The 26,600-nt window shown below is 40.5% G+C and overlaps 1 protein-coding gene across 2 annotated transcripts in view; it reads left to right on the top strand.

The window, feature by feature from the left end:
• Positions 1–3,066: 3,066 nt before the first annotated feature.
• PRMT3 (protein arginine methyltransferase 3) overlaps positions 3,067–26,600 on the top strand; it is a 55,038-nt gene continuing 31,504 nt past the window's right edge. The window contains exons 1-9 of one of the 2 annotated variants that reach the window (XM_059848304.1): positions 3,067–3,228; positions 3,818–3,900; positions 4,930–4,979; positions 6,088–6,190; positions 6,619–6,772; positions 9,928–10,069; positions 13,106–13,171; positions 18,376–18,497; positions 21,371–21,470. In XM_059848304.1, the coding sequence (XP_059704287.1) occupies positions 3,110–3,228; positions 3,818–3,900; positions 4,930–4,979; positions 6,088–6,190; positions 6,619–6,772; positions 9,928–10,069; positions 13,106–13,171; positions 18,376–18,497; positions 21,371–21,470 (939 nt within the window). In that variant the 5' untranslated portion in view covers positions 3,067–3,109. The remainder of the gene's footprint in view (positions 3,229–3,817; positions 3,901–4,929; positions 4,980–6,087; positions 6,191–6,618; positions 6,773–9,927; positions 10,070–13,105; positions 13,172–18,375; positions 18,498–21,370; positions 21,471–26,600) is intronic. The other variant, XM_059848306.1, reaches the window with a different exon arrangement.

Raw genomic sequence — 26,600 nt, 5'->3', positions numbered from 1 at the left:
CACACCACGTGTCTGAGAGCACTGTCCAAATGCTTCCTGACCTCTGTCAGGCTTGGTGCTGTGACCACTGCCCTGCACTGTTTCAGTGCCCAGCCACCCTTTGGGTGAAGAACCTTTTCCTGACATCCAACCCAAACGCCCCTGACTCAGTTTCATGCTGTTTCCTTGAGTCCTGTCCCCTCATGAGGAAGTTGTAACTGCAGTGAGGTCTCCCCTCAGTCTCGTCCAGGCTGAACAGACCAAGTAATCTCAGCTGCTCCTCACATGGCTTCCCCTCCAGACCCTGCACCATTCTCATTGCCTTCCTTTGGACACTCTCTGACAGCTTCATGTCTTTCTCACATGGTGACACCCAAAACTGCCCCAGCACTCGAGGTGAGGCTGCTCCAGCTCAGAGCAGAGCGGGACAATCCCTCCCTTGCCTGGCTGGCAATGCTGTGCCTGATGTCCCCAGGACAGGGCTGGCCCTCCTGGCTGTGCCTGATGTCCCCCAGGACAGGGCTGGCCCTGCTGGCTGTGCCTGATGTCCCTGATGTCCCCCAGGACAGGGCTGGCCCTGCTGGCTGTCCCTGATGTCCCCCAGGACAGGGATGGCCCTGCTGGCTGCAGGGCACTGCTGACCCATGTTCAGCTTGCCATCGACCAGGACCCCCAGGTTTCTTCCTGCTTTGCTACTCTCCAGCCTCTCATTCCCCAGTCTATAAACACAACCAGGCCTGCCCAATCCCCAGGGCAGGATCTGGTGCTTTGCCTTGTTAAACTCCACACAGTTGGTGATGGCCCACTTCTCTTATTTCTCCAGGTCTCTCTGCATGGCCTCTCTGCCCTCAAGGGAGTTGACAGCTCCTCCCCGTTTAGTGTGGTCAGCAAACTTACTTAATGTACCTGTAATGTAGATTAGCTTCTTATGAAAAACTAGATGGAAAGGGAGGAAACTATCGTCATGTCTGGCCTGGTGAATAGTGTGGCAAAAGTGTAGCAAAAGATGTGGTGCTGACAATCCAAGACCTGGTACCTCTGAGATCTTCACTTCAGGCTAGCAGCTGTAGTTTGTTCCTCTGGAGCAGCCAGGTAGTTTCATTTGGAAAAGGAACCCACTTGATGCGTGCTGTGACCATCCTGAGCACCAAAGCATAGTAAGTGGGGGAGTCTGGCAAATCTTTTTAAAGATGTTTGATCTCCTGAACCAAAGTGCCAATGCAGAGGCCTGCAGACTTCACTAACTTTTTAACATGCTCACGGATAACCAATTTGATCCAAAAGTACAAGTCACTAATTTAAAAATGTGTGATGCCTAGGGAGGCACAGCTGACTAACAGCAGCGATGAGATATAGCAGATTCCTTAAGTATGTCCTGTTAAGGAATAAACACTGCACAAACACCTGAATCAGAGCAGTTCTAGCAGGATGCAGAGCTTACCTCTGCTCCTGCCATTATGTAAGGGAGTCAGGTTCCAGGTGAAATAGTAATTTCCTTATTTTTGGAAATATTTTTAGTAGCACAGGTATGAACTTAGACACTTTGAGGGTACAAATTGTAAAAATTCCAGCTTCAACCTATCCCCTACCACATCCTGCTTCGGAGAACCATGGGAACCAGCCCCGTTTGTTTCTAAAGAGATGTGTGTTTCTGTCAGGCACAAAATACAGAGAAAATGAAGGAGCTTCAGTAACCCAACTGGAACATCAGGTACTAACTGTGTTCTTCAAGTGATAAGCTTCAAGCTTTGGTTTTCTATATTGTCTTTTAACCACTTTTTAGCTTCTGCATTTTAATGAGGTCTTAGTTATAAAGGACACTAAGAAAAATTTCTTCACAGAAAGGGTGACTAGACATTGGAATGGGTTGTCCAGGGAGGTGGTGGAGTCACTCTCCCTAGAGGTGTTTAAAGAAAGACTGAATGGGGCACTTGGTGCCATGGTCATGTTGCTAAATGTGGAATATGTAAATTTTCTTAAGAACGGATGTGCTATAACATTTGATCTTTGCATTCTTTCAAGCCTAACCAACAAGAAGGGAGATCTAATTGGGACAACCACTAACAAGCTCTAAGGGATGTCCAGGTGTTAGAAAAAGAAATTACTTGTTGGTAGAATTACCTTGTTAAGGCTTAGGGGTGGAAATGCTTCAGTGATCTCATAACTGGGGGGAGGTTAAAGCTTGGGAAGAAGGACATATCCCTGAGAGCGGACACCAATAATGCAGAATTTATGGGCCATAAGGACATATGGCAGAACCTCCAAGATAAGGAAGAAACTAATAAAGACAACTCGGCAACTGTGCTCCAATCAATTCCATCTGGGTAAAAGGTGACTCCAGAGTGGGAAGATCACGGACTCACAACACCAACCCAAGAAGCCACCAACTCAAATAAAGACTGAGAACACAGCCTAACAACATGAGGAGGAGGAAAATCCTTAAACAATGAAGATAGAACACTAATTAATAAGAGAACTATGTAACTTGTGGGTAATGGACACTAATTCTTTTGCTGAGATGTGTAAATATTGTATGACATATAAATAAAAGTTCTGATAGTTTGTGTGCTTTATTAGTGGACTATCACTCAGGCTTGTGCAACTCTGAAATAAAAAATGGACATCTCTCGAGCGTGCATTATTGGCTTGTGGCACACCAGGTAATAAACCCGAGTTTTGTGGGCACCCTGGTTGACGACGTCGTGTTTGGTCGCAGGTCGGACTCGATGACCTCAGAGGTGTTTCCAACCTCATCGCTTCTGTGACTCTGCTGTTCTGTCAGCCGCTAAACCTTATTTAAAAGCTGACATTTAAAAGCGCGTGCTGTTCCCTTCAACCCTCCCGTGGCAGCCGCGCCGTGCGCCAGACACCAAAAGCCGGGCGCTTGCCAAGCGTGGACGTCGGGATTCCTGCTCCGCGCTGGAGCACGGAACACCCTCCCCGCCTCCTGCGGGGCGATGGCTGAGGCACGGTCCCTCTGTCCCGCTGTCCCTCTGTCCCGCTGTCCGCCACAAGATGGCGCCGGCCCGGGCCCTCAGCGCGGCCGCGGCCGGAGGCTGCGCCAGGGGGCGCGCGCGGCCCCGCTCCGTCCCCGCGGCCGGAAGCGGCGCGCGCGGGGCGGCGGCGGGACATGGATCCTGAGGAGGAGATGCCCGCGCTGTCCGACGGCGAGGGCGCCTGGGACGATGAGGAGGAGGAAGAGGAAGGCGCTGCCGTGGCCCAGCAGACCCGCTGCCTCTTCTGCGACAGGTGGGGGGACGGGGGGTGCGGGGCCCCGTGAGGAGCGCACTGCGCTGCGAGCGGCCGGGCTCGGCCCGCGGGAGGGAGGTCGGGGATCGCGGCTTTGTAGCCTCGCTCTGTAGCGTGCTGATCGCAAACACGGCCTCTGTGGAGCCAAGCGTGAGTTAGATTCAGACTGAAGGGGGGAGTAACGTGGTAATCCCCTTCCCTCGTGCTGATGCAGCGTGGAGGCTCTTCCTTTCTTTTTCATGAGAGTTTTTATTTCCATGCAGCCGATCAAACTGCCCCACCCACCGGGTGCTGGTGTGGTTTTTACATCTCAGGTTTAACGCAGGCTTTGCTCTCAGACAGTGTTTGGAAGTTAACAGGGTCTGTGGTTTTGTCAAACAAAATTTTTGTGTTCGTTGGCTTTTGTTTCAAAATGTTTGACAAACAAGGTAAGAGCTTTGTGAGGCGTGTGAGCCGGTGCCTGGTCAGCCTTTCTCAAAGGCAGGAAATGTGTTCTGAATTGCCCAGTAAGTCAGAACAGAGCATATAGCACTCATAAGTTAGAAATTAATGTGTCACTTTTGCATATTTAATAGTTTGTTATTTACAGGTTGTTTAGTTCTGCTGAAGCTGTGTTCTCCCACTGCAAAACAGAGCATCAGTTTGATATTAGTGATGTGATCCAGAAACATGGTAAGTTTTCTTCGTGATGTGTCGTTTCCTTTTGTGTAGAGTATCTCATTTAAAATAAATTGCAAATATTAATTTGTTTGTAACTGATCTCCTGGTTCACAGCTGAAGCTTCCAAGATAGAATAAGATGAGCTATTGTAGAAAAATGCTTATACATTTTCTTTATGCTGCCTGCTTTCTCCGTGCCTTTTCTACTGGTAAAGCTCTCAACCAGTGACAAAAGTGAGATTGATCTTTGCTGACTTGTGTTGATTCCTCACTGCCTGAGGAACCAGGCACTGCCTGATTGATCTGATCTGCTGGGAGCTCTTGCCTGACCAGTGGTGCTGTTGTTGGGCTCAGGATTTAGCAGAGCCCCATAGCTTATGTCCTTCAGGTGATCACAGGAAGGCTTACCCTCCCGTGTCTGTTAAATTCTTTTTAGTCAAGTTTAAGGCTGGCTGTCACTTGAAGCAGTCATTATATACTGTAAGATCTAGTCTGGTCTGTTTTCTGTTTAAAATCCAAGAAAAAATATTTTGGGTTTGTCTATGCAGTTCCTGGGGAGAAAACACAGTTAAACTACTATTACTTTTGCCAAGGTGGCAATTTTAAATCAATATTGGTAGGTATTCTTAGTGAGTAGCATCAGTTTACATTCTTTTAAGCAGAAAGCTAACAATATGAACAGGGGAGCACAGCAGCCTAAAATGTCATCAAGGTAGCTGGTAGGAGATAAGAGTGACTGTCCTGATGTACTTGCTTGCCAAATGAATGAAATCCCTGTCCATAGTTCCCATTTGGATGTGTTCCATTCTTAATCTCTGGCAAATATATTTGCCTTGAGGGTGAGGATTTCCTGGATTAGCCCTAAAGAGAAGAAAAACATAGATGGCAAACTTAAGATAGGAAGAGTGCACTAGATGGTGATGTACACCCAAGGGGAAGTTTGAAACAATTACCAATTGAACAGGTAATTAGTATTCACATAACTGTAAAACATTGGTCTTTTCTGTAATACAAATACTATCCCTTTTTTTTTTCCACTCAGGACTCGATTTTTATGGATACATTAAACTAATCAACTTTGTCAGATTAAAGGTAGGTGTGCCACCTGCTACTTCTGTGTTCTGACCCTGGAGAATAGTGATGTGCTTTCAGTTTGCCCATTTCTAATAGTTGTGTGAGATTTTGTATTGAAGTTTTAGAAAAAGAAATCATGGCAACTAAAGGAGCTGTTGATCTGTTTATCTAGATATGAGGCTGTTTTAATTGTAAATATATTTAATTAATGTGAAATTTTATTTTCAGAAGGGGATGTTGAGATTTGCATAGAGCCTCCATGCTGTGTAGTATCATCTTGTTTTATTCAGGTTTTTTGGGCCTTTAACTCTGCTGTCTCACTTCAGAAATGGGTTCACTTCTCAAGAACTGAAGTTTCTCAGTCCTTGCATGTGTGTTGATGTAAAACCCTTTCCTGTGGGTATGAGCTGGCCAGACCCCTACTTAGTAAGGACAATAGCTGATCCCTCAAGTTACAGAACATAAAACTCTGCTAAAATTATACCTGAGTCAGGAAAGCTAATGGGAATCTGCAGTTTTAAGATAGGCCTTCATTTATTTTCTGTGTCTTGTGACTTTGTTCTTTCATTATTCCCTAAAAGTTTAGGTTAAAACTCAATACCATCTGATCTTAGTAAGTAGTTTTTACTTCAGTCTTCAAATCTTAAATCCTTGAGTAGTCATTTAATGCATAATTGTATCGAGTAAACACAGAAAGGCAAAAACTGAAGTCCAAAACTGATTTATCTTTTCTTAACCAAGTATCAACTGGATGTAAACAGGAGAGACAATACAGTGTTTCTGACTTCTGTTCCTACAGCACTGTTCATGTTCTGTTCATCCTGTCAGGATTAGTATCTTGGGTTTATTGATTATTCAAACACCTGAGTGAACGTGGTTCCTGAGAGCAGTGCAATCCTGCAAGTATCCTTCAGTATCTGTCAATGTGCTGTGCATTACTGCTTGCACAGAATTCCTTGGTCCTGGAACTGCTTGGGCTTTCCCAGCCTTTGCTACAAAGCTCCTTCAGTAACATCCTGCATATTTTACTGTGTGAAGGAGGATGTCTTTGCCTTGTTTTCTTGAATGAAATTGAAGGGCTGGTATTTTCAAAGAAACTTAGTGTACATGTTCTTCTCCTGTCTAGAAACCAACTGGAGCATATTTGAGTTCTCTCAGCAGCCCACTGCCTTGGGAAGGAGAGGAGTATTTGAAACCAGAACTTGAAGATGATCTCCTTCTTCAGTTTGGTAAATAACTGCTTCAGTATGACTCCTGCTTTGTGGGGTAAATGTGGTATTGTCAGAGTTTGTGACATGAGAAGCATTGTCACTGTTACTCAATTTATGTATCTGAGAAAGTCCACATACTAATTATACCTAATTTAATTATATCTAAACCAAATGTCTCTTCTAGAAATAATCAAACACTGGTATTTAAGGAAGCCTGAATTCTGGATTTATTTGCCTTAACTTAGACCCTGCTTCTAGCATGTTTGCTTCTTCTGCCTAGGCTTGTGTTTTGTAGTTAGCCCTGTCAAATTCAGTTGTGCCTTTTGTAAAACAACCAGCTTGTACAAAGCATCCAAAGACAAAAACAGCATGAAGTGTTCATGATCTGCTGGGAAAAGATCATAAACACCATTGGTAGGTATTCTTTTTCCTCCCTGTCTCATCAGACATAGAAGATCTTTGTGAACCTGTAAAAGTTTTGCATTCCAATGGCTTAAGTGACACCATGGTGCTCCTTGAACAATTAAAACATGCGGAACAGAGAGCCAGAGCTGCAGAGGCAGCCTTGGCTAGAGCACAAGATGATCTACAGAAAATGAAGTAAGTGTCTGAACTGAAGTTTTGTTTTTATTTGATGTCTTTTAGATAACATGTTCTTGTTCAAAGACAAATAGAAATTGAAGGAAGTAGGAGAATGTAACTATGAAATAAACCTTGAGGTGGAACTGTAGGTTTGACTTGTCTGTTGTAGATGGTTAGTAAATGTCTTGTAGAGGGTTAGTAAAAACTGTGCAAAAACCTGCATAGATTGAAAGGACAAAGTATGCTTAGGAGAGCTAAGCAAGCACATCATTCAGGTTTTTTCCTTCAGACTACTCATTGTTTTTGAGGTACCTTTCTGTTAGTTCTTTAGATAGGCATTTAAACACTGAGGATGCACACGCTGGAGAAGAGAGAGAGACTGGCAAATTAAATACAGGACTCCAGAGATGTTCAGAGTTGGCTCCAAAGAGTAGGTGTTAGTAGAGTTCATTTGCAGTTTGGAGAAACTCAGTGAAATTAATAAATCAGCTTTTTTCAGCTACTTTTGTTTTCACTATCGGATGAGGGTAGTAAGAATATACAGTCAGGACATCCCTGTAGCTACTTCTAAATCTTGAGCTCTGCATATGGGTTGATAATGCTCATGGATAACACGGAAATATAAACTTCATTTAAATTCCCTGCAAGCATGATATTTCGAGATCACACTAACTGGGCACTGAGGAACTGAAATTGTATTTAAGAGACTTGAAAAAATAATTCATCTTCTTTTGTGTGAGAAGTTAATCAGAAAACTCTTGTGTTGTAAAATACATTTGAGTGTTTGTTGTACATTTTGACAGTAGATGCTTGGAGCTACAGGTAACTACAACAAAATATTTAATGTATTCAAATCTCCTCAGCTGTGAACAATTATTTATGTCAAAAAGAATCCATTTTGTCTTCAGGTGAGTTTGAATCTTGCACACAGTGCTTTTCTGGTATTTCTGTGTCCATTATGCTTTAATTGATCATAAACAGCAAGAATGAAAAAAATTTATCATTGTGCTTCAAAAACTTGGGGGTATTTTCTGTGTGTCTTTTTGCCTTCTTTATGTTCCATTCATTTTCATTTAAAACAAAATAAACCCTCACAGGTTATCAGTTATTATTTCTTTTGAGCTCTCTAAACTTCAGTGAGGCTTACAGATTTTTTTTTTTTTGATGTTAGTGTATCAAGTTATCTGCTCTTGTAAGAGGGAGCCTTTAATTTTTCTTTCTCAATGCAACCTCTTCAATTCAGCAGGGGTCAGCTGGCAGCAAAAATAGCCAGATGTACATGTGATGAAGGAGCACAGTTTTAAATTATGGACAGATGAGTCAGTTGCATTGTGGTAGTCTAAATGCTGTAATTCAGTGGTTTGTGCTGGAGGTTATTCACAGAATATCATCTGCTCCCTTTCAGGTAAACCTCTGTGAAATAACAACAGTAACATTTCTATAAATCAGATCACCTCTAGCATTAGATGTAACTTAGAGATTTAAGAGCACAGCTTGTCTATGCTGAGTTTTTTAGTCTGTCACCTCTTTAGAGGTGATGGCTTTTGTTTTTACTTATCTTTTTTCTTGATTAAGAAGCCAGCCGGACAGCTCTGTCTTTGGAATTTCTTTGGTGCTTGTGTTGTGTGCATACATTAGAGGAACTATTGGCTTGAATAATTTTGAATTAAATAATTTAAATCTCACACAGTGCTAATTGTACTTAATTGTATGTCACAGAATCCATTTGATGAAAGTTTAAAGTTGTATCATGTAGATATTTGTATAAAAATAAAGAAAATGCAAAGTACTGTGGTAAAGAGCAATATTAAAAAAAGATCCAGACCATTTCTGTGTAAATAATTATAGGAAGTTTCTGAAACTGACAAAATTTCAATACAAAATCCCTTACCATATTCTCTTCCCCGTCCAGACTAGCTGAGGAGGGAAGTATTTAAAATATAAGGAGTGAAATACTATTTTTGGTTTTGTTCTTCTGTAAGGAGGATATTGGTAATGAGATTGTTCCCTGCAGTTTCTGTATGTGAAGTTTCCATTTTAGAAAGTATGGTTGCTGTTCAAGGTGAGTGTCAGAGGCTTTGGAGTGGTCTAGGATGCAGCTTTTGTTGCTGTTGGACTGTAGGCCCTGGAGGAATATTGTCTGGCTGAAGTGTGTTTGCTTGTTCCCTTCATTGTGGGTGCAGTATGATCTGCTTGTTCATGTCTCATTGTGTTTTCTTTATAAACCCCTTGATTTGTGTATTTTGTCATCAAACCTGCTTTGAGGAATGAGAACATGGAATCACAGAATGGTTGAGTTGGAGAGGACCTTAAAGCTCATCCAGTTCCAAACCCCCTGCTGTGGACAGGAACACCTCCCAGGTTGCACAGAGCCCCATCCAACCTGGCCTTGGACACTTCCAGGGATGGGGCATCCACAGCTTCTCTGGGCAGCCTGTGCTGGGGCCTCACAGTAAAAGATTTCATCCTAATATCCAGTCTAAACCTACAGTCTTTGAGTTTAAAAGTCATTTGTGCTTGTCCAAAGTCCCTGTTCATATTTCTTGTAGCTCTTTTAGGAACTAAGGGGCACAGTGGGTTCCCCCTGGAGGCTTCTTTTCTCCAGGCTGAGCAATCCCAGCTCTCTCAGCCTTTATGTGTTGAAGGAATGCTAGACCAGGGAGGAGGGAAAATAAGCAGCATAAAGTTCAAGTAATAAATTGAATTTTAAGCTCTTTTTTCTTTTCACCCAAATGGCTCAGTTTTAAAATGCTTCCTTCTCCCTTCCAGTAGTCAGCCAGTGTTGTGTGGGCTGCAGTTCTTGTGCTCTTTGTGTTGAGTCCATATCTGCATTACACGGCCTGAAACACCTTGACACGGCAGTGCTGGCTTTTATAACAGCAAGTTCAAAACAGATATTTCTGCCTTAAAAATAGAAACTACCCCCCAGTATTTCACTGCTGATAGTTGCTGTAAGCAGAAAGCTGGGGCTGGCTGGAGGGTGTGCAGTGCTGCAGCAGCCCCGAGGAGCCTGCAGAGGGAGGATGTGCACACCTAAAGCTGCTGCCATTGTTGCCCAGCCCCTGGGCAGCCTGCACTCCTGCCTTCTCCCAAGCCCTTTCTCCCCCCCTGCCCAGCCTCCTTTTCATGGTCCCATAAACACGTCTCAAGGGTGTATTTCAAATTGATTACAGACAATTTGCTCAGGATTTTGTGATGAACACAGATGTCAGGAGCAGCTCGTCATCCAGCGCCATTGCAGATCTTCAGGAGGACGAGGATGGCGTTTACTTCAGCTCCTATGGGCATTATGGGATACACGAGGAGATGCTAAAGGTCAGAAAGTCACCACCACTGCACCTTCGTGGGACTAAAGAGGAGAGGTGGAATGAAGTGGGCTGTGTACCCATAAATATACTGCAGAGCAGCTGCATTTTTAACCCTTTCTGTCCAGGAGAGGTTTTTTGGTGGTACTTAGGCTAAGAGATCATTTTTCAGTTCTATTTCCTTTGTGTAAGTTCTGTTTACGGGAAGCATTAGGAACAGAAAATCATTTGCAGTTATGCTTGGTAGTACAATACCTGTGCCACAGCCCTACCTTGCCAAAAGCAGTTTTTTCCTGCTTGTTTAAAACATGAAGGATAAATCATAGTGCAGACAGTGAATATTTTTCTTCAGTTTTACATTTTCCTTATAATTGAAATGTGTTAGGCAAGACCATTTCTCAAATATTGTGGTTTTCTCTTGCACTTTGTAAACAGAAAATGTTACTTGTGCATGGTTTAGTGTATTGATAGCATGACAATGAACTGTCATGTTCATGAACGTGCTGGAGCAGTTCCTTTCATATGCTAAAGATTAAAAAAGTTTATCCTCAAAACTTCTCAAAGGCAAACCTATGTATGCCCTTTTAACTTTAAAATAAGAAAAAAGCACAAAGCCCAACAGCTTAAAATTAACTTGTAAATTAAAATGTCTTAATGCTTCCTTTCAGAGAAAATGTCATAGTTGTGAGACTTATAAGCAGTTTTATCATTTTAAGGCATAAATAAATAAAAATTCCTGTCTAAAGTCGAGGCAGAATACAGAGCTGTGAAGTGAATTTGTGCCTGCAGCTGGCATATAAAGCTTTCAGCTTTGTAAATCATTTAGTGGCCCCAATGCAGAAATACACATGAATATGTGTTAAGAGTAGTGTGACTGTGAGGTTATTATTAGGGGGAGGAGATTTTACAGAAGCACAGAGATGGCTGCAGAACTAGAAGAATGTTTTCTGAAATGTATGGTCTGTAGAAATACAGCTGAAATGTAACTTGAATATAAATAAAAATGATAGGTGTTTGGTTTTGCAGCTGTATAAAGCTGTCATTTGAGATAATGCAGGCTATAGGATGAGGAGGCCTTTCTGTTGGCAGATAAAGTTTACAGTAAATCTGCATCTCTGCACAAGGAGATTGGTACAAAATTGTATTTTACTGATTTAAGGGTATGTTTGTCAGAATGCTTTTAAGAAGACTTTTGACTTTCCAAAACATAGGAACAGGATTGCTTTTATTGCGTGCACATTGAAATTTTTTCTTTATGCAAGGCATTCACTTTGATTTTTTTTTCCTGTTTACCTTATTTACATGAATATAGTGACTTACTACATGAACATTTTTAAGAAAGCAGCCTTGCTGTCTGAATTGTAAGCCCATTTCTGAAACTGTTCCGTCTTGAAACCTTTTTTGTCCTTGTGCCTGCTAGTGATGAGACAAAATTACAATTTGGGGTGTTTTTCTGCAAATACTTGAGAGATGGAGCAAGAATATTGTTACTTCACACTTGCTGAGTCACTGGTGTTTCCCTTACTCTACCTTTTTGCTTGAGAATTTCTTGGCTGTCATCTTAATAATTTTTTTTTTACCATTTTACTTAAACCAAGAAAGCATTACATGGGAAAAGTTGAGTGTTGAAGGGGATTGCTGAATAGAGTCCCTAAGTGCTTGGCTGTGGCTACAGCTGCTTTGAGTTGGGGCAGTGCTGAAGCCATGTGAGGGGCAGGATGCAAGGCTGAAAGCTTTCCAGCTGGCTGCTTTCTCAATTGATTATTTATTTTTACACTTTTTTGGTCCTCCCAGCAAATCCTAATGTATACTGCAGTAGAAGTGAAGTACTAAAAATAGTTGCTCTGAACATCATAGCAAACCAATATGGTTTTAAACAAACCAATATGTTGTTAATATTGATTATGCAGGATTTTAAAGCAGAATTTTCTAAAATAAACCCCAACTGCTTCTTTGGGTTGTGTGTGAAATAGTATTTTTACACATAGAGCTGGATTTTAGGATTTTCAAGCCTCAAAATAATTTTTTGTCTCCAGAATTTTTATTATCATAAAAATGTTCCTGTCACTGGTTTTGATCTTATTCTTTTATTAAAATAGACTTCGTTCTTTCTCACTATAGAAAATTTCTGTTTCTCTGTTATTTCTAGAAATTCTTAACTGGCTGTAGTAGAAAAATCCCCTAGATTTAATAAAAGTACTGGGATTTTATACTTCAGCATTTTTTGCACTAGACAAAAAATTGATGATTTTTTTTTTTTTATTTGTCTGCAACACTTGAACTGTGACAGCAACTCCAAAACCTATACTTGGCTGTCAATTTGTGTACCTGCTGATGCATGTTAAGAGAATCAATGTTTTAATAGATTACCTTGCTGGTAAACTGAGCTATGCTGCAGGCTTTTCTGTACTAAGATACTATATATGTTTTGTTCTAGGCTTAAAAATATTCCAGCTTCTCTGGCCCTGTTGTATTTCAATCAAACTTATGTACTGTGTTGGACTTTCATCAAATGGGCTGTATAGTTTTAACTACTACCTTGTCATCAGGATTGCAAATCTGCAGCTTGTTCAGAAATAAAACCAAGTTAATTTGATTCATAACTTCTTTTTCAGAAATCTCCATGTCACAGGGGTGTCAGAGAACAAAATGATACCAAACATTTTATGAGCTTGTGATTCAAATTTTCACAGTTTTCTATTTCAGCTGGTTTCTATTTAATGTTGGCGTAATGTTGTCGCTCTATTACTGCAGTTCCTGGTTAGTGATGAATAGGTATTAAGATCTTTGAAACATTCAAAAGAAAAGGCAGAATAAGAAAACCATAAAATAGTTCCTTATTTTTCCTCCAGCTGAGGCAACTGGCTTCATTTGCTGCAGTAAATTCTGCAATATTATCATACAGAAGTGTCATGATTGCAGTGCCCATGTAAGTACAGTATATGCAAAGCATCTATAGGCCAAGTTGAAAAGCAAGTTGTTCAGCATTTTTGAATTTTATGCTGTACCTAAGTAGAAGAAGTGAACCCTCTTTGTTCTTTGCCAGGATAAAGTCCGTACAGAGAGCTATCGTGACTTCATCTATCAAAACCCACATATCTTCAAGGATAAGGTGGGTACAAGTGCTCAGAACATCCAGTAATTTCTCTGGTTTATTTTGTCTCAAATGTAGTAGAAAACCTGCAGGTTAGCTACCCTGTAGTTCTGGGAGTGGAGATTCCAGTGCCAGGATTTGATCTGATGCGCTCTGGCTTTATTAGGTGGTGGAGAGCTGTTGAGCTGCTGGAGGGTGCAGCGTGCTGATAAGAGCAGTGCTGATCTCTATTGTCATTGTGCTGTGTGCCGTGGCAGGGAGCTCATTAATTATCTTGGCGGGGTGAAGTTGAGCCTCTCTTGTCGAGGATATTAGGTGGAATCTCTCTCAGGGCTCTTTACCAGGATTAAGTGAATTTCTATGTATGCCTGATACAGTTAAAACGTACTGGAAGCCCTGTGTAATTAGGGCTGGGAAAGAATTCATGTGGAACTGATTTTTTTTTGAATTCGTGCTGTTTCGTGTCTCCAGACTGGGTGGTTATTGTTAAAGGGCTTGGAACTGTGAGCTAGTACTTCATTTGCAGTGAGGAAGGATTTCAGTGATAGGATCTTACAGTGGTTATGACCCCTGTACAGTAATAATCCTCTTGTCTTTTGTATTTCTGCTGGCTGTTTTTAAAGAGTTTGTTGTGGTTTGAGCTTATAGAGCCGTAGGATGGTTTGGGTTGGAAGGGGCCTGCAGGATCATGCAGTTCCAATCCTTCTGCCCTAGGTAGGGACACTTTCCACTAGACCAGGTTGCTCAGAGCCCCATCCAACCTGGCCTTGAATGTTTTTTTTTCAGGGATGGGGTATTCACACCTTCTCTAGGCGACCTGTGCTGGGGCCTCACCACCTTCAGGGAAGAATTTTTTCCTAGTATCCTATCTAAGCCTACTCTCTTTCATTTAAATCCATTCCCCCTTCTTGTGTCACTCTAGACCCTTGTAGAGAGTCTGTCTTCATCTTTCTTTTAGGCTCTTTTCAGGTACTGGAAAGCAACAATTAGATCACCCCAAAGCATTGTCTTTTCCAGGCTGAACAATCCCAATCCTCTGAGCCTTTCTTTGTAGGAGAGGTGAGAGATCAGTTCTGTCCTGACAGAAGGTATTTCAGTGTTTGATAGTGTCTATTCCTTGTATGTTTTACCTTAGTTTTCAATTGGCAACTATAGCAGAAAAAAAAAATAGTTTTCTTCCCTTTTTTGCCTCAATTCATGTCACAAGCCTGTTTCTACTGAACATTTCTAAACCCTTTGATTATAGTGAGAGAACAAGCAAAAGTGTCATAGAATTATACCACCAGGTGACTGTGTCAGTGGGCAGCTCATCTAACAAAGCAGAAAGATCAATAAAGGAAAGAAAACTTTCCCGAGAGAAATTTAGTTTCACAGACGCCCCTAGAATTGATAACTGCAGGTTTTTGCAGGTTAAGACTGATCTGAAGTTACACAAAATGTGAGGCCTTGTGGAACAGTAATTTTTCATGATTGATAGTGTGTCTCCTGTGCTTTATGGACACGCTGGGAGCATTCAAAACAAAACATGGAGTAACTGTTAGAGTCAATGATGCTTCAGCCCCAGGAGTAGATACCCATGCTCAGGAAACAGCTTAGGCAGTGTGTGTGCTTACTCTGTTGTAAAAGCATTCAGCTTCTCTGGAGAAAAGCTCAAGTATCCCAACATACACAGACTGATTTCTGAGCGTGGTTTTTGCAGCAGTTTATTGATCAAGGTTGCTTCAGATCCATGGTGTATCCAAACCCATCATGGTGTGTCTGAAAGAACTCACTGAAAGAATCTCGATTGCTTCGAGTTCCCAGTGTCCCCCACCCATGTGACCAGTGTCCTGCTTAACCCGTGTGTCTGGCCAAATGGTGTAGCTTTCTCTTGGTACATTGCTATGGAGAATAAATGGAGTTTTCTGCACAAATCTGGCTTTGAAGTGACATCTGTTACAGACTTGTGCTGAAGGAGCTGTGTAGGATACTTTGTTTAACTTAATGTATTGTATAATGCTCTCAGGACTATGCTAATGAGGGAAAATTTCAAAGGCTGTTTTCCCTTTAATTTTAATAACAATTCAAAAAAATTGAGGGAAAAGTCTGTTACTGCATTTCCTAGAACTCTGTTATGGTATTCCTCCCTGGAAAATACATACTAATGCTTTTTGGTTTTTTTTCTGAGTGGACAATTGTGAGGTAGTTTGGGAGGACCTTGTTCAAAGAGCTGAATTGTTATACTCACTTCTGATGCAAGTCTGCATCCTAACCTTAAGGATACTAAAGAGGTGTGATTGCATGCTGATAGATGATAGCAGAGTATCTAGGTTTGTTTATTATGCATATTTTATTCAGAACCAGCCAATTTGTTTGTTCTGTCTCAGCTTTCAAAATAAATTAATAAAACTTGAACAAATCCTGCTTGCTGCCTTTGTTTTCAACCTGTCAAATGTATTTGAGATGAGAATGGGACAATTCAGATTACCCGGCAGGAACAGTGAAGGTGGCTGTACTCAGTAAAAGTGTGGTCCATGTTACAATGAGAGTATTTTTGGGTGGAAAACTAATTTAGTAAAGCACTGTTGTCATGCTTAGTTTTCATTGTAAGACTGGAATCTGAGTGCTGAAGCTTCAGTGCCATATTCAGGGAATAAAATAACCTTTTAAACTACTGTCCTACTAAGAGTTCATTGATGAAATGAATTTAGTTGGCCAAAGTCCCTGGCCTCCTGTTTTTCTGAGTTTAAAGTAGGATATCACTGAAAGCAGGATATCACTTTTGCTTAGACTGCAGAGGAGGATGTGAGGCTGCAGTGTGTTGTGGTGTAGTGAAATCACCCGTGCAGCTGCTCCAGCTCTTTGCTGGGAGGCCATATGTGATCGCTGCAAGAATGTGTGGGCTGTAGACCCTTGTCCTTAGGCTAATTGATGATCACTCTGCTTGTCTTTCCTTTCCTCACACGTATTCCAGCTTGGATGTTTTCCCTCCAGTGCCTCTCTTCCATCCCATCCCCTGCCTAAGGCTAGATGAGTTCCATCTGGGTTTTTAAGTGACCGGGGCAGCTGTCCAACGTGGTGTCTGTTTTGATTTTTTTCCAATTTGTGGTGATTGCTCTCTTTCATGCAACTGTACATCAATATGATTCTTTCACAGTGGTTTATTTTTGGCTGTGACTTCCAGCTGTCATGGCTCAGTGATTTTGTTAACTACCATAGGTGAAATGTTAGGTGATGTTGGAGGGTGTGAGATTTCAGCAGCTGCAAGAATATTGATTTTTATTTTCTATTCCTGTCTCTAGCAGATTCACAGTTTAGGAATTTCTGTAGCCATAACATGCTCTCACCTTCTGAGTTGTAGAGTTGACTCCTTTTGAAACACAGCTACAGAAGAGTTGCAGGTGGAGCAAGTAACTCTGTCCACAGCTTCCCTTCCCTCTGCACAAGCTGCTGTGAAAGATCATGATACTGATGGTTTTTAGTCTGTTTCCAGTTTTAAGTGGCTCTACAGAGACAGGTTTAGATTACTCCAGCCACTGCTTCCCAGACCACCACAGCAGCAGCTCCCTTGTGCTGTACTGCTAAGGATGACCAGCTGGTTTTGTCCATGCTGGCTTCATGATCATTTTTCTGTATCCATCCTCAGAATGGCTTGAATTGTATACAAGGAGGGCAGGCAGACCTGAGGTGCAGAGCATGCCAGTATTTACTTTGCTGCTCTTTGTCAGGTGAAATGCAAGGTTTTCATGTGCCAAAGTGAGAGTGATCAGTAGCTGATAAGCTGGAAAGTGTATCAGCAGCAAGGTGCATTATTGCCTTATTTTTTGTATTTTTAAAAATACTTTGTAAAATGAGATTATAGTTCTCAAATATGGGATTGATCAGTGAGGAATTTGATGCCTTCTTTGGAAAAGTGTTTAATATAATGAAAGCTGTGAGGGTAGGTTTTACAGCACTCTGTACTGTGAGGAGAAGAGACAGTGGAATCAGTTTTCCTTTCTAATAAATTCTTCTATAACTGGTAATTCTGACCCAGTGTTCTTGTTAAGTGTGTTTCAAGTTGTACTTTCATTTTAGCTCTTATGTATGGGAAAGTAAGTTCTTTCTTTACTGTTCTGATTCTGTTCATGCTTAAATGCTGTACATGAGATGAGTGACTCTACATAGTGTTTAGAAAATTTATTTTGATTTTCAGACTTCAGAACATTTTTGGGTTTAGTGCTGTGAGTTTTTTAACACCATTAGTAAAGCTTAGCTATATCAGCTATGAGTCTAACAGTAAGACCATTGATGATCTGGCCAGTGCAATAAAATACACCCTCAGAATCTCCAGAGATGCCTTTCAGCCCCAGTAATTCTGTGAAAACATCAAGCCTGGAACTCAGCTTAAAAATCTACTGTAACACATTCATTAGGTTTTTAGCTGTTGAAAATTTCCATCACTTACAAGAAATACATTGTTACAATAGGAAGGCCTGAAAAATGCTGCTTGGTAAAATATCTGTGAAGCTTTAAACTGGTGGCAGCTCAACTCCACTTTGTCCTCAATTTGGTGCTCTTTTCCTAGTTGCTTCACATTTTTTAACTTTTCAGTCTTCCTGTAGTAGCTGATATGTGATATCAGCTACAAAACCCCATGCATTTCCATGGAAATGCTTTTTCCAGCTGTAGTGGTGAAATTCACTCTTTCATGAAAACTCTAGGGATTCCACCTTAACTAGATTTTTTTTTCACTCTATTATAAATAGTGCTAAACAGAAGATATTTCCTGGTGTTAAAACTGTGCCAGTGACCATTTTAAAATTTAGTCATCTTGAGCCATAGCTGTTTTGAGGCAGTGTGACCATGTCTGGTAGAGGATTCCTAAATAAAGTTTCTGAATAGACTTTTCATTAAAAACTGCAGCTAAAATATGTTTTCTCCGTTCAATTAGTGATTCAGTGATTAAAACTGTTCAGGCTATAATTTCCTTTTTTTTCCTCTTCATGTAGCATTTTAGGTGTTTCCCACATAATTGCTTGCTGTTGTTTCCCATGGGACTGGGTTAATCTGCAGCTGGAATTAGTGGGCTTCATTGTGGTAGAGTGGGAGTTAGAACTGCAGTTTGACTTGGATGTCTCTGCATGTAACAGTAAGACTTGGTGCCTTCTGTTGGAATATGGCATCTCACTGATGTAGAAAGAAGTGTAGAAAAATCATAGCAAGGAAAATAAGATTGTTTTGCTTTCATTTACTCCTTTCAGGTGGTTTTGGATGTTGGCTGTGGAACTGGAATTCTCTCCATGTTTGCTGCCAAAGCGGGTGCCAAGAAAGTGATTGGAGTTGACCAATCTGAAATCATCTATCAGGCCATGGACATCATTAGGTAGGAAAAGCTGTGGTTGTTAGTTTTCTGTTTCTTTGTAGAAATTTTAAAGAATTTCTGTAATTTGTCTGTGTTACAGAAAATAAAAGGCTACCCTGTCAACTGCTCTCCCCTAATTCAGCAGTGCTGAGAGTGCATCTTGTCCACTTAGGTCTCTAAAGGTGTCCATTAGTATCAGAACCAGCACTGAGCCCTGAGGGCCACCTCTGGTACCTGGCTGCCAGTTAGGATTTGTACTCCTCCTCTCAACTCTCGAACCTCATGGTCTAGACCCATCTCCTCATTCATTCATGCACTCCTCATGTCACTAATTTGCCTGTGGAGGATATTTAGGGAGGCTGAGCTATTGTAAAAATCAAGCAGTGACATCTGAAGACTTACAAAGGATTTCCTAGGATGGGGTAGGAGGAGTGTAAGTGTCCATGTGCACTGTTGATAGTTGAAGCCTGTATGTTTTTTCATTTAGGATGATTTTGTAAGAGCAAGTGTGAGAATAAAACCCAGGTAGATACTGAAGAATTTGGGAGTGAGAGGTTTTTTTTTGTGCAACCTCAAGTGGAACAGAAGTAATGTTGTCTGTGGGGAATTTGTTAGGTACCACTCACACATTGGTGGTGCAGCACTGCACACTTGGATGCTGTAAAATTACTCAGATATCTGCTTGGGAAAAGCACCATGTTAAACCTTAAATGCATGTTTGACTAAAATAATTCTCTGGCACAAGAACTCATTCCTTAAAGAGAACTTTTCCTCTGAGTTCCTGACATCTTCAGAATGGTTGCAGATGTGAAATAGTGTTTTGTATCTAATGTACTAGATTACAAATTTAGGGGTGTTTTAACTTTGAACAAGTGCACAAAGATCTTTGAGTGCTATTTATACTTAGGGGACAGTAGAAGTAACAGTCAATATGTATTATTCTTTGGGGAGGAGAAGGGCAGGTCTCTTAGAAAAGCAATGAATCAAAACTCTTAAACTCTTAAGAGTGATGAATTGCCACTTGAAGTATGCAGCAAGTAATCAGTAAGGCTGCACATTTATAGGTACTTTCTCCTATACAAGGTGCAATTCACATTAAAGTCTGAAGTTCGCATCAGAACAGTTTATATTTGTCTGTTTAAAGCTACTTTTCCTAAAGGAGTAAAGGTGACAAAGTTGCAGTGGAATAACAGATATTTATTGGAACACTAAACAATTGTGTGGCTTAAAAAATGACTGTTGGGGCACACTTCCACCTGTGGTTCAAATGTGTGCTCAACACTTTTGTCCTTCCCAGAATTCAGGTTAATTTCTAGCATGCTAATTACTGGAAACAGTGCAGCCCATGTGTGTAAGTGAACCAGAACACACAGCCTGAGTAGCCTTAAAAATAAACTTGCTTTAAACTAAATGATTGCCTTTCTTTTTCTTGCTGTGAATTTCTCCCTGTGAATTTCTCCCTGTAAAATTTTTCTCCCTGTAAAATTTCTAGCACAGTATATTACTTGATTTTTGTCATTCATCACTGTTAAGCTAGAATAGAAAGTTGAAGTAGACTTCCTGAATAACATCTCAGTTTTTCCTACAGCGTGTAAACTACATTGTTTGGGTTTTTTAAAGCATGATAATTGAAAACAAGTATGTAGTGAATTAATCCTTTTCCTCTCTGTTGTTTTAAATCATGTCCTTGTATGTGGTCATTTAGAAAGTTATCTTTAGATCTCTTTTAGTTCTTCTTAAATTATTGTTGTGGGTGGTAGCTCTTTAACATTCCTCACTCTGAGCTTCTGATTTTCCTTCTGTTTAGACCTTTGAATGTGATGTTAGTAATGAACTGCTATCTCCTAACAGATAACTGTCTTGTAGAGGATTTAATTTGTCTTTGCAACAGCCCAAGTGTTCAAGGAGCCCTTTAGCCCTTTGACCTTTTCGTTTCCCTCCTTTCATGCTGATCGTTCTTCTATTGTCTCTTAGATTGAATTTTTAATGTCATTACTGGTCTGCATTGAAAGCCAGACAGAATGTAAGAGTAAGATATCAGGAGAGGGAGGGAAGGAGCAGAGATAAGAACTGCGGTGGGAAGATAAATTTCTGTGGTGAGAATACTTTTCTGCCCTCTGCAAGAACAGCCATGGTAATAAAGATAAGTGCAAGAAAGACTAATATGGTTTGCCAAGAAGAAAAGCAGTACATTTCAAGCATTTACACACTTACTAATTTCACTACCATGCAGTTCTTGTTTCAAAACCTGCAGTCCTGTCCCAGTCCCTCCCTCCTTACGCAGGATGGTTGTACCATGACGTGCGTGTGAGCTAATCCCTGATCCCTGCAGGTACTGAACATTGCAGGTGCTTTTGCCCAAATCCCAGTGGGCAGGGTGCCTTTACTGTGCAGTAAGTGTAGTACTGATTTAGAGGGAAGCTCTGTTCTCAGTGACTTTGCAGCTGGTTTGGTTAAATAAAAAACCGAGTCATGCAAAACAGCTTTGTAAGGAAGTTAATTTCCATTGCCGTCCTGGTGTCGTGAGTAGGCTCTGATTGCTGTGGAGGTCAGAGGAGGAGAAATGGAAACAAGCAACTTCTAAATAAAGAGGACCAGCAGTTTTAAATTATCTTCTCTGTTTTCCTGGTTTCTGAAGCTTGCCTATTTACATGCATGGCACGTTGGAGGTATACAGATGTACTGCCTGCCATCTTCTCCTGGCACTAAATCTGCTGCAATTTTTAGCTACTTGGAAATGTTCCCTCTGAAATAAAACTGAGGAATAGTACATTCTTGATTAGTTAAACCAAAAAGTTTGTGAGGGGAAGAATGCGAAATATAGCCGTCAGTATAGCTCTCTTGACAGCATAAATTGGAAATATAAACTAATTTGTTTATGTTTTGACTTGCAGATTAAATAAACTTGAAAAGATTATTACATTAGTCAAAGGAAGAATTGAGGAAGTTGATCTGCCTTTGGAAAAAGTGGATGTAATTATATCTGAATGGATGGTAAGGTGCATGGGTATTCTTTTCAAGTTATTTTCAGGAAAAAGATGTGTTTTATTTCATTTCAAAAGTTGGGTTTTTTAAACAAAGCATCTGTCATGTTTCCAGCAGCGTCTTTGACAATGTCAGAGGTGGGATGGCAGTCCTGTTTATTTGGTACTTGGACACAATTCCTGGTCCCTCTTGCTCAAGCTCTTTCAAGTCAAACTTCTCTAAGTACAGTTGAGCTGCTCTAGGTGCAGCAGGTTTCTGTTACAAAGTTGGTTTGGAAATCTGTAAAGCACTAAGTCATACTGTTGTGCTGCTCAGGTGAAAGGAATGGAGAAATATTGTATTAGTCATCTAGCCAGCTCATTCTGATAGGGAAAATACCTTCAGTCTGCAAATTCAGCTAAGGACTCTCCTGACAGTGCAGGAAAGGTGATAAGGAAGGGAGGTGCTGCCTCTGGAAATCTGCAAATACTGGGAGAGCTTGAAAACAATGTTGCTTTTCTTTGCTGGGTTTCAGCATGACAGTAAAAACACTGATTCAGAAGTACAAAAGAAGTGTGATGGACAGCAGTGTCTAAATGAGCCATCTCCTGGAATCCACTGGATTTCAGCTGTTGGCCTGTTACTTTTTTTGTGTGGTGGCCAGTAGCTGTTACACCCCTGTCCTTGCTACCTGCCATTAATCCTAATAAAGAAATCTGTGTTACAAAACCCAGTGCCAGCCTGAGTTTCATAGTGACTTAGGAATGCCTGTTCCCTATCAAAAATGAGGTAGGAAACATCTCTTTAAACTGGTTTTTTTTTGTGAACTTCTGCTTCAGTATCCTCATATCACAGGCCTTCAAAAAGCACTTCAAAGCACAGGTTTTCTTCATGTTACTTCCAGCTGCTGGAACTTAAAAATTACTTTCTGCCTGAAATTGAAGATCGGGAATGAAAGCTTGTATTCCATGTTACTTGTTTCTTTGTGGGGTTTGTTTCTTTTTTTAACAAACTGTGGCTGTTCTGTTATATACAATGGCCTTTGGTGGGGAGGTCATGCACTCACTGTGACTCCATATCTACCTGTCTTTCAGGGAAAGATGAAAATGAATTGGTTTGCCTTTTTTGTATATATTTGTTTAATGTTACATGTGTCAGTGAACTAGAAATTAGAAATCTGCAGTTTTTCCCGCACTGCTGTGATGTATGTTATTTGAAGCATGAGCTTAATTTACTGTTGAGGTCAGTGGTTTCAAGGATAGTTTAAGGCATTGGCTTAAACCAGTGATTTAAAAATAGCACATTATGATTGGTGATTTCTGACAGTATGGTGGCTTCACTAGAAATGTAATTATAGTTTTTTCAGAGAAACTTCTGATCAGCTGCCTAATATGTGCACCAAGATTAATGTTCCCAACATCACATTTCTCCTTCTCTAGCCCAAGATGTGGTTTTAAAGGGAACCTGGACAGGTGAGCTGAAGTCATGTTGTAAATCCGTGCCTCTAAGATGAACTAAATGATTTCAAGACTCAGCTCTTTAAGAAACAAAGTATTGAATGTTGACTATTTTTCTTTTGTGTGCTAATTTACCTTTTTTATGTCAAAATTACATAGCCATGTGCACTGCAGTTAATTAGATATTCTAAATATTTAGGAGTGTTAGGAGTTTTATAGGTTACTGCATGACAGAGATAAAGAGGACAATGCTGTGGGAGTAAGATTGATAGCTGGACAGGGTACACAATGTTCCAACACTGTCCAGAAAGGAGCATTATTCTGTCTAACGCAGATGAAGAGTCTTCTTTGTCTGGCTTTCTTGTGTGAATTTGCTTTTTTATGTCCTTCCCTACATGATACAGTGTGAAATTAGTTCTTAATATGTGAGCATGAGAGCGAAAAAGAATTCAGTATATGTCAGATTTTGCCTCTTTATGCAGAGAATCTGTATGGACTGGCAGGAAAATTCTCATGCTTTTCTTTGTAACAAAAATATGAAAAGTTGCTCTTTCTGTTTAGAAAACAAACTGCTTTTAGATTAGTGAATATCAGACCTTTGGTGGAGCCATAGCTGTGTTTTGCTTGATACAGAATGCTGCTTAAGACCAGTAAACAATAAGCTTTTTTTTTTTTTTTTTTTTTTGGTAGAGCTGTGTCTGGAACATCATAAAATTAAAAAAAACAAGTATGAGGCAAGAGAGAGGAAAAATACTGCATTCTCCCAGGATTGTTTTTAGATTAGGCTTCCTAAAAAAGCTGTCACATAGAGCAGTGTCTTGTAAAATGTACAGCATTGCATTATGAGCATCTCAGTGTGATGGTTTCTAATGATCATTTACTTAATTGCAGAAGTGACCTGTGACTGCCACAAACTGCTTGCTATTCTTCCTTCTCTTTCATTTATAAATTTGTTCCCTTAAATTATGGAAAAATGGGAGAAGCATCTTAAATATCAGGTGTGTGTGAGTGCATGTGTGTCTTTGTAGAAATTTGTATTTCAAATGCATACTTGCCATCTTCCAGAATAATGCTTTCCCAATTTAAATTCCTCTGGATATGTTTTTTTCATGTTCCAGGTTTAGAGGCTGAATGAAGAGCAGCTGTACCTTCATTGGTTTTATTTAAGCCTGTGAAAGAAATTAGCAGTGAACATGTTTGTAACATTCTAAATTCAGCTTGTGACATCTGAAGTTTGTGTTTTTGACAATGTCAGCATCAGACCAGGGCATTTTTGTGACTGTGTTCAATTCAACCCAGTGTGTAAAACACAGAGGAAGGCAGTGGGAGGTGTGAGGAGCTCTGAGGTGTTCTCTTGGTGTCCAGAAGACAGGTTGCTGAAGATTGAGGGCTCCTTGAATGTGGAAGGATAGAAAGTAAGAAAATAAAGATAGTGCAGAAGGCAGTCTCACACCTGAGGAGCTGCAGCTGTGCTAATCACCAAAGATTAGGAACAGGCCTGCCCTTAATAGCCCACAGCTGTGTCCAGTAAGAAGAGTGCTACAAAAGAGTGGGTTAGCTGGCTGAGGAGAGAGATGGGGTTTGTTGGCTGTGAAGAAGGAGTCAGTGCTGTGAGGAGCTGCCCATGAGAAATCAGCAAGAAGGCATGGAACTTTTGAAATAAGAGGACAACATGCTTGGACTTTAAAGCTGTTCAGGCTTTCACTCCAGAGACAGCTGGACACTGTTTTTAGCAAAACTTCACCTGACACAAGGGACTTCTTGTGTGCTGTGAGCCAGGAGCACAAGGGAGAGCAGATGGGCTGAAGGACCACTTCACCCAGTGAACCACATTGCCTTGAGAAAGAGTACAAAAGTGGCCAGGTAATAGTCTGTGCCAATAACCAGACAGATGCTCTAAGGAGAAAATCTGTCAGTTCTTGGAGAAAGGTTTTTTGGAAATAAGAACAGGTGGATTTTATATAAAATACCACTGCTGACCTTGGTTTTGTGGAGGTTTCCATGTCCAGGACTGTGTGATGGTTTGTATCAGGGCTGCAAGCTTCTAAAGCATCATCCTGCCTAGAGCTCTCATATGTGCAACCTTTAAAAACCTTAATTTGTGTAACTGAAGATTTGTATACTAGTACCAGGCTCTCATATTTTGTTACTTGTCTGCCTGTATCATAAATCACCTACAGATAAATCCCTTACTTCTTGTTCAGGGCGTAGACTTAGATGTATTCCTGGGCAGGAAAATATAACATAGAAAAGTGACTGAATTATTGCTCCCATATTTAGGTAGAGTAATTGTAAACTTTGTGGGCTGCTTATTGAAAAGAAACACTCTATGCAATGCTTTTCTGGAATGTTCTTACCCAGCTGCATATGTGTGCAGATTTTTCTTGCCATCAGTATTGGTTTTGCTTCCTTTCTCTAGCTAAAACTATAAAGCTAAAGGTTGCTAGTTTTAGTCACTTGAGAATATCTGGATTTCTTGTTTGTAAAGGGGCTCTGCTGTGAGAGACAATTGCCTGAGATGGTCTCTCAAATACAATGTACAGCATGGACTCATATATTGGTTTTTTTAAATGCAGTGCTTTATGGTACTGCATGTGCAGCAGAGTTATACAAGATAAAACTGGGGAAGAGATGGACTGTCAGATTAAAATACACTTAAGATACAACCCAGTACTTGTCTTTAATCATGTATTTGGTCAGATAGCTAATATTTTCTCCTTTTTCTTCTCTTTCTTTGTATTTCTTTCTCTTTTTAAAAAAATAATTTTGAAAATACATGAGGATGCGCTGTGAACAGAGGCATTCAAGATCTAGGGAAAAGACAAGGAAGTGAGCATGTCTGAAACACTGGAAGCCATCTCCTTTCTCCTTTCCCCTATTTCTGTGAGAGATACACAGTTATTTCCTTGCATGATTTTTTTTGTTTGTCAACACTAATCATGGGGATCATATTTCTGCTCTTCACATCTTCCCATTTGCTGTTCTTCCTTTTATTAGTTTAAGGAAACAACAGGGTGTGCAGAATGACAGAGTCAAGCTGTGATGCTGACATTTGTGAGCTTGCTCTGTCAGTAATGAATTACTTCCTTTTTTTTTTTAATTAAAATGTACATGAGAGATCAGCGTGAAGGCAAACTTAGCATGTAGGAGGTGGTGCTGCAGCAGAGCATGCTGAAGTGTTTGTGTGTAGCTGCTGCTTGTCATTTAAGTGTGCTGCAGGTTTGGAGGGAATTTTGTCAAATAATATTTTTTATGACACAGAGTGTCATAAAAAAAAATCAGTTTTGTACATTTGTTAATGCCAGATTAGATTTTGTGTTAGAGATCAGAATCTGTTGTCCAGTCTGTGTTGCATACCCTCTGTAACTTGCTTTACTGGGTAGGCCAGTGGAAATCTTGTAGTTGAAAACTTCAGTTTAAGACAATAATGCACTTTTTTAATACCACTGGGGATTAAAAAAGATAAAGTTGACTCTCTGGGCCCATGATTTGATAGCTGTTTTTCATCTTATTAAATGTTCAGGATTGGGCCTTAGTGAACCTGGAGAACCAGACCAGGTTCATTAATGTTATAGAAAATAATAAAATGCATCTTTGATAGCAAGTGGAGGGGAAACTCAAATGCTTATTCAAGTAGTTAAACAATGCTTCCAAATTCTATCTTTACACAGGTTTTTTTCAGCTGCACCAACAATTCTGCTAA

This window comes from Haemorhous mexicanus, chromosome 6 (genome assembly GCF_027477595.1).
Source record: "Haemorhous mexicanus isolate bHaeMex1 chromosome 6, bHaeMex1.pri, whole genome shotgun sequence".
NCBI lineage: Eukaryota > Metazoa > Chordata > Aves > Passeriformes > Fringillidae > Haemorhous > Haemorhous mexicanus.
The sequence above is the reverse complement of the archived record's forward strand: the minus strand, read 5'-3'. Positions and strand labels throughout refer to the sequence as shown.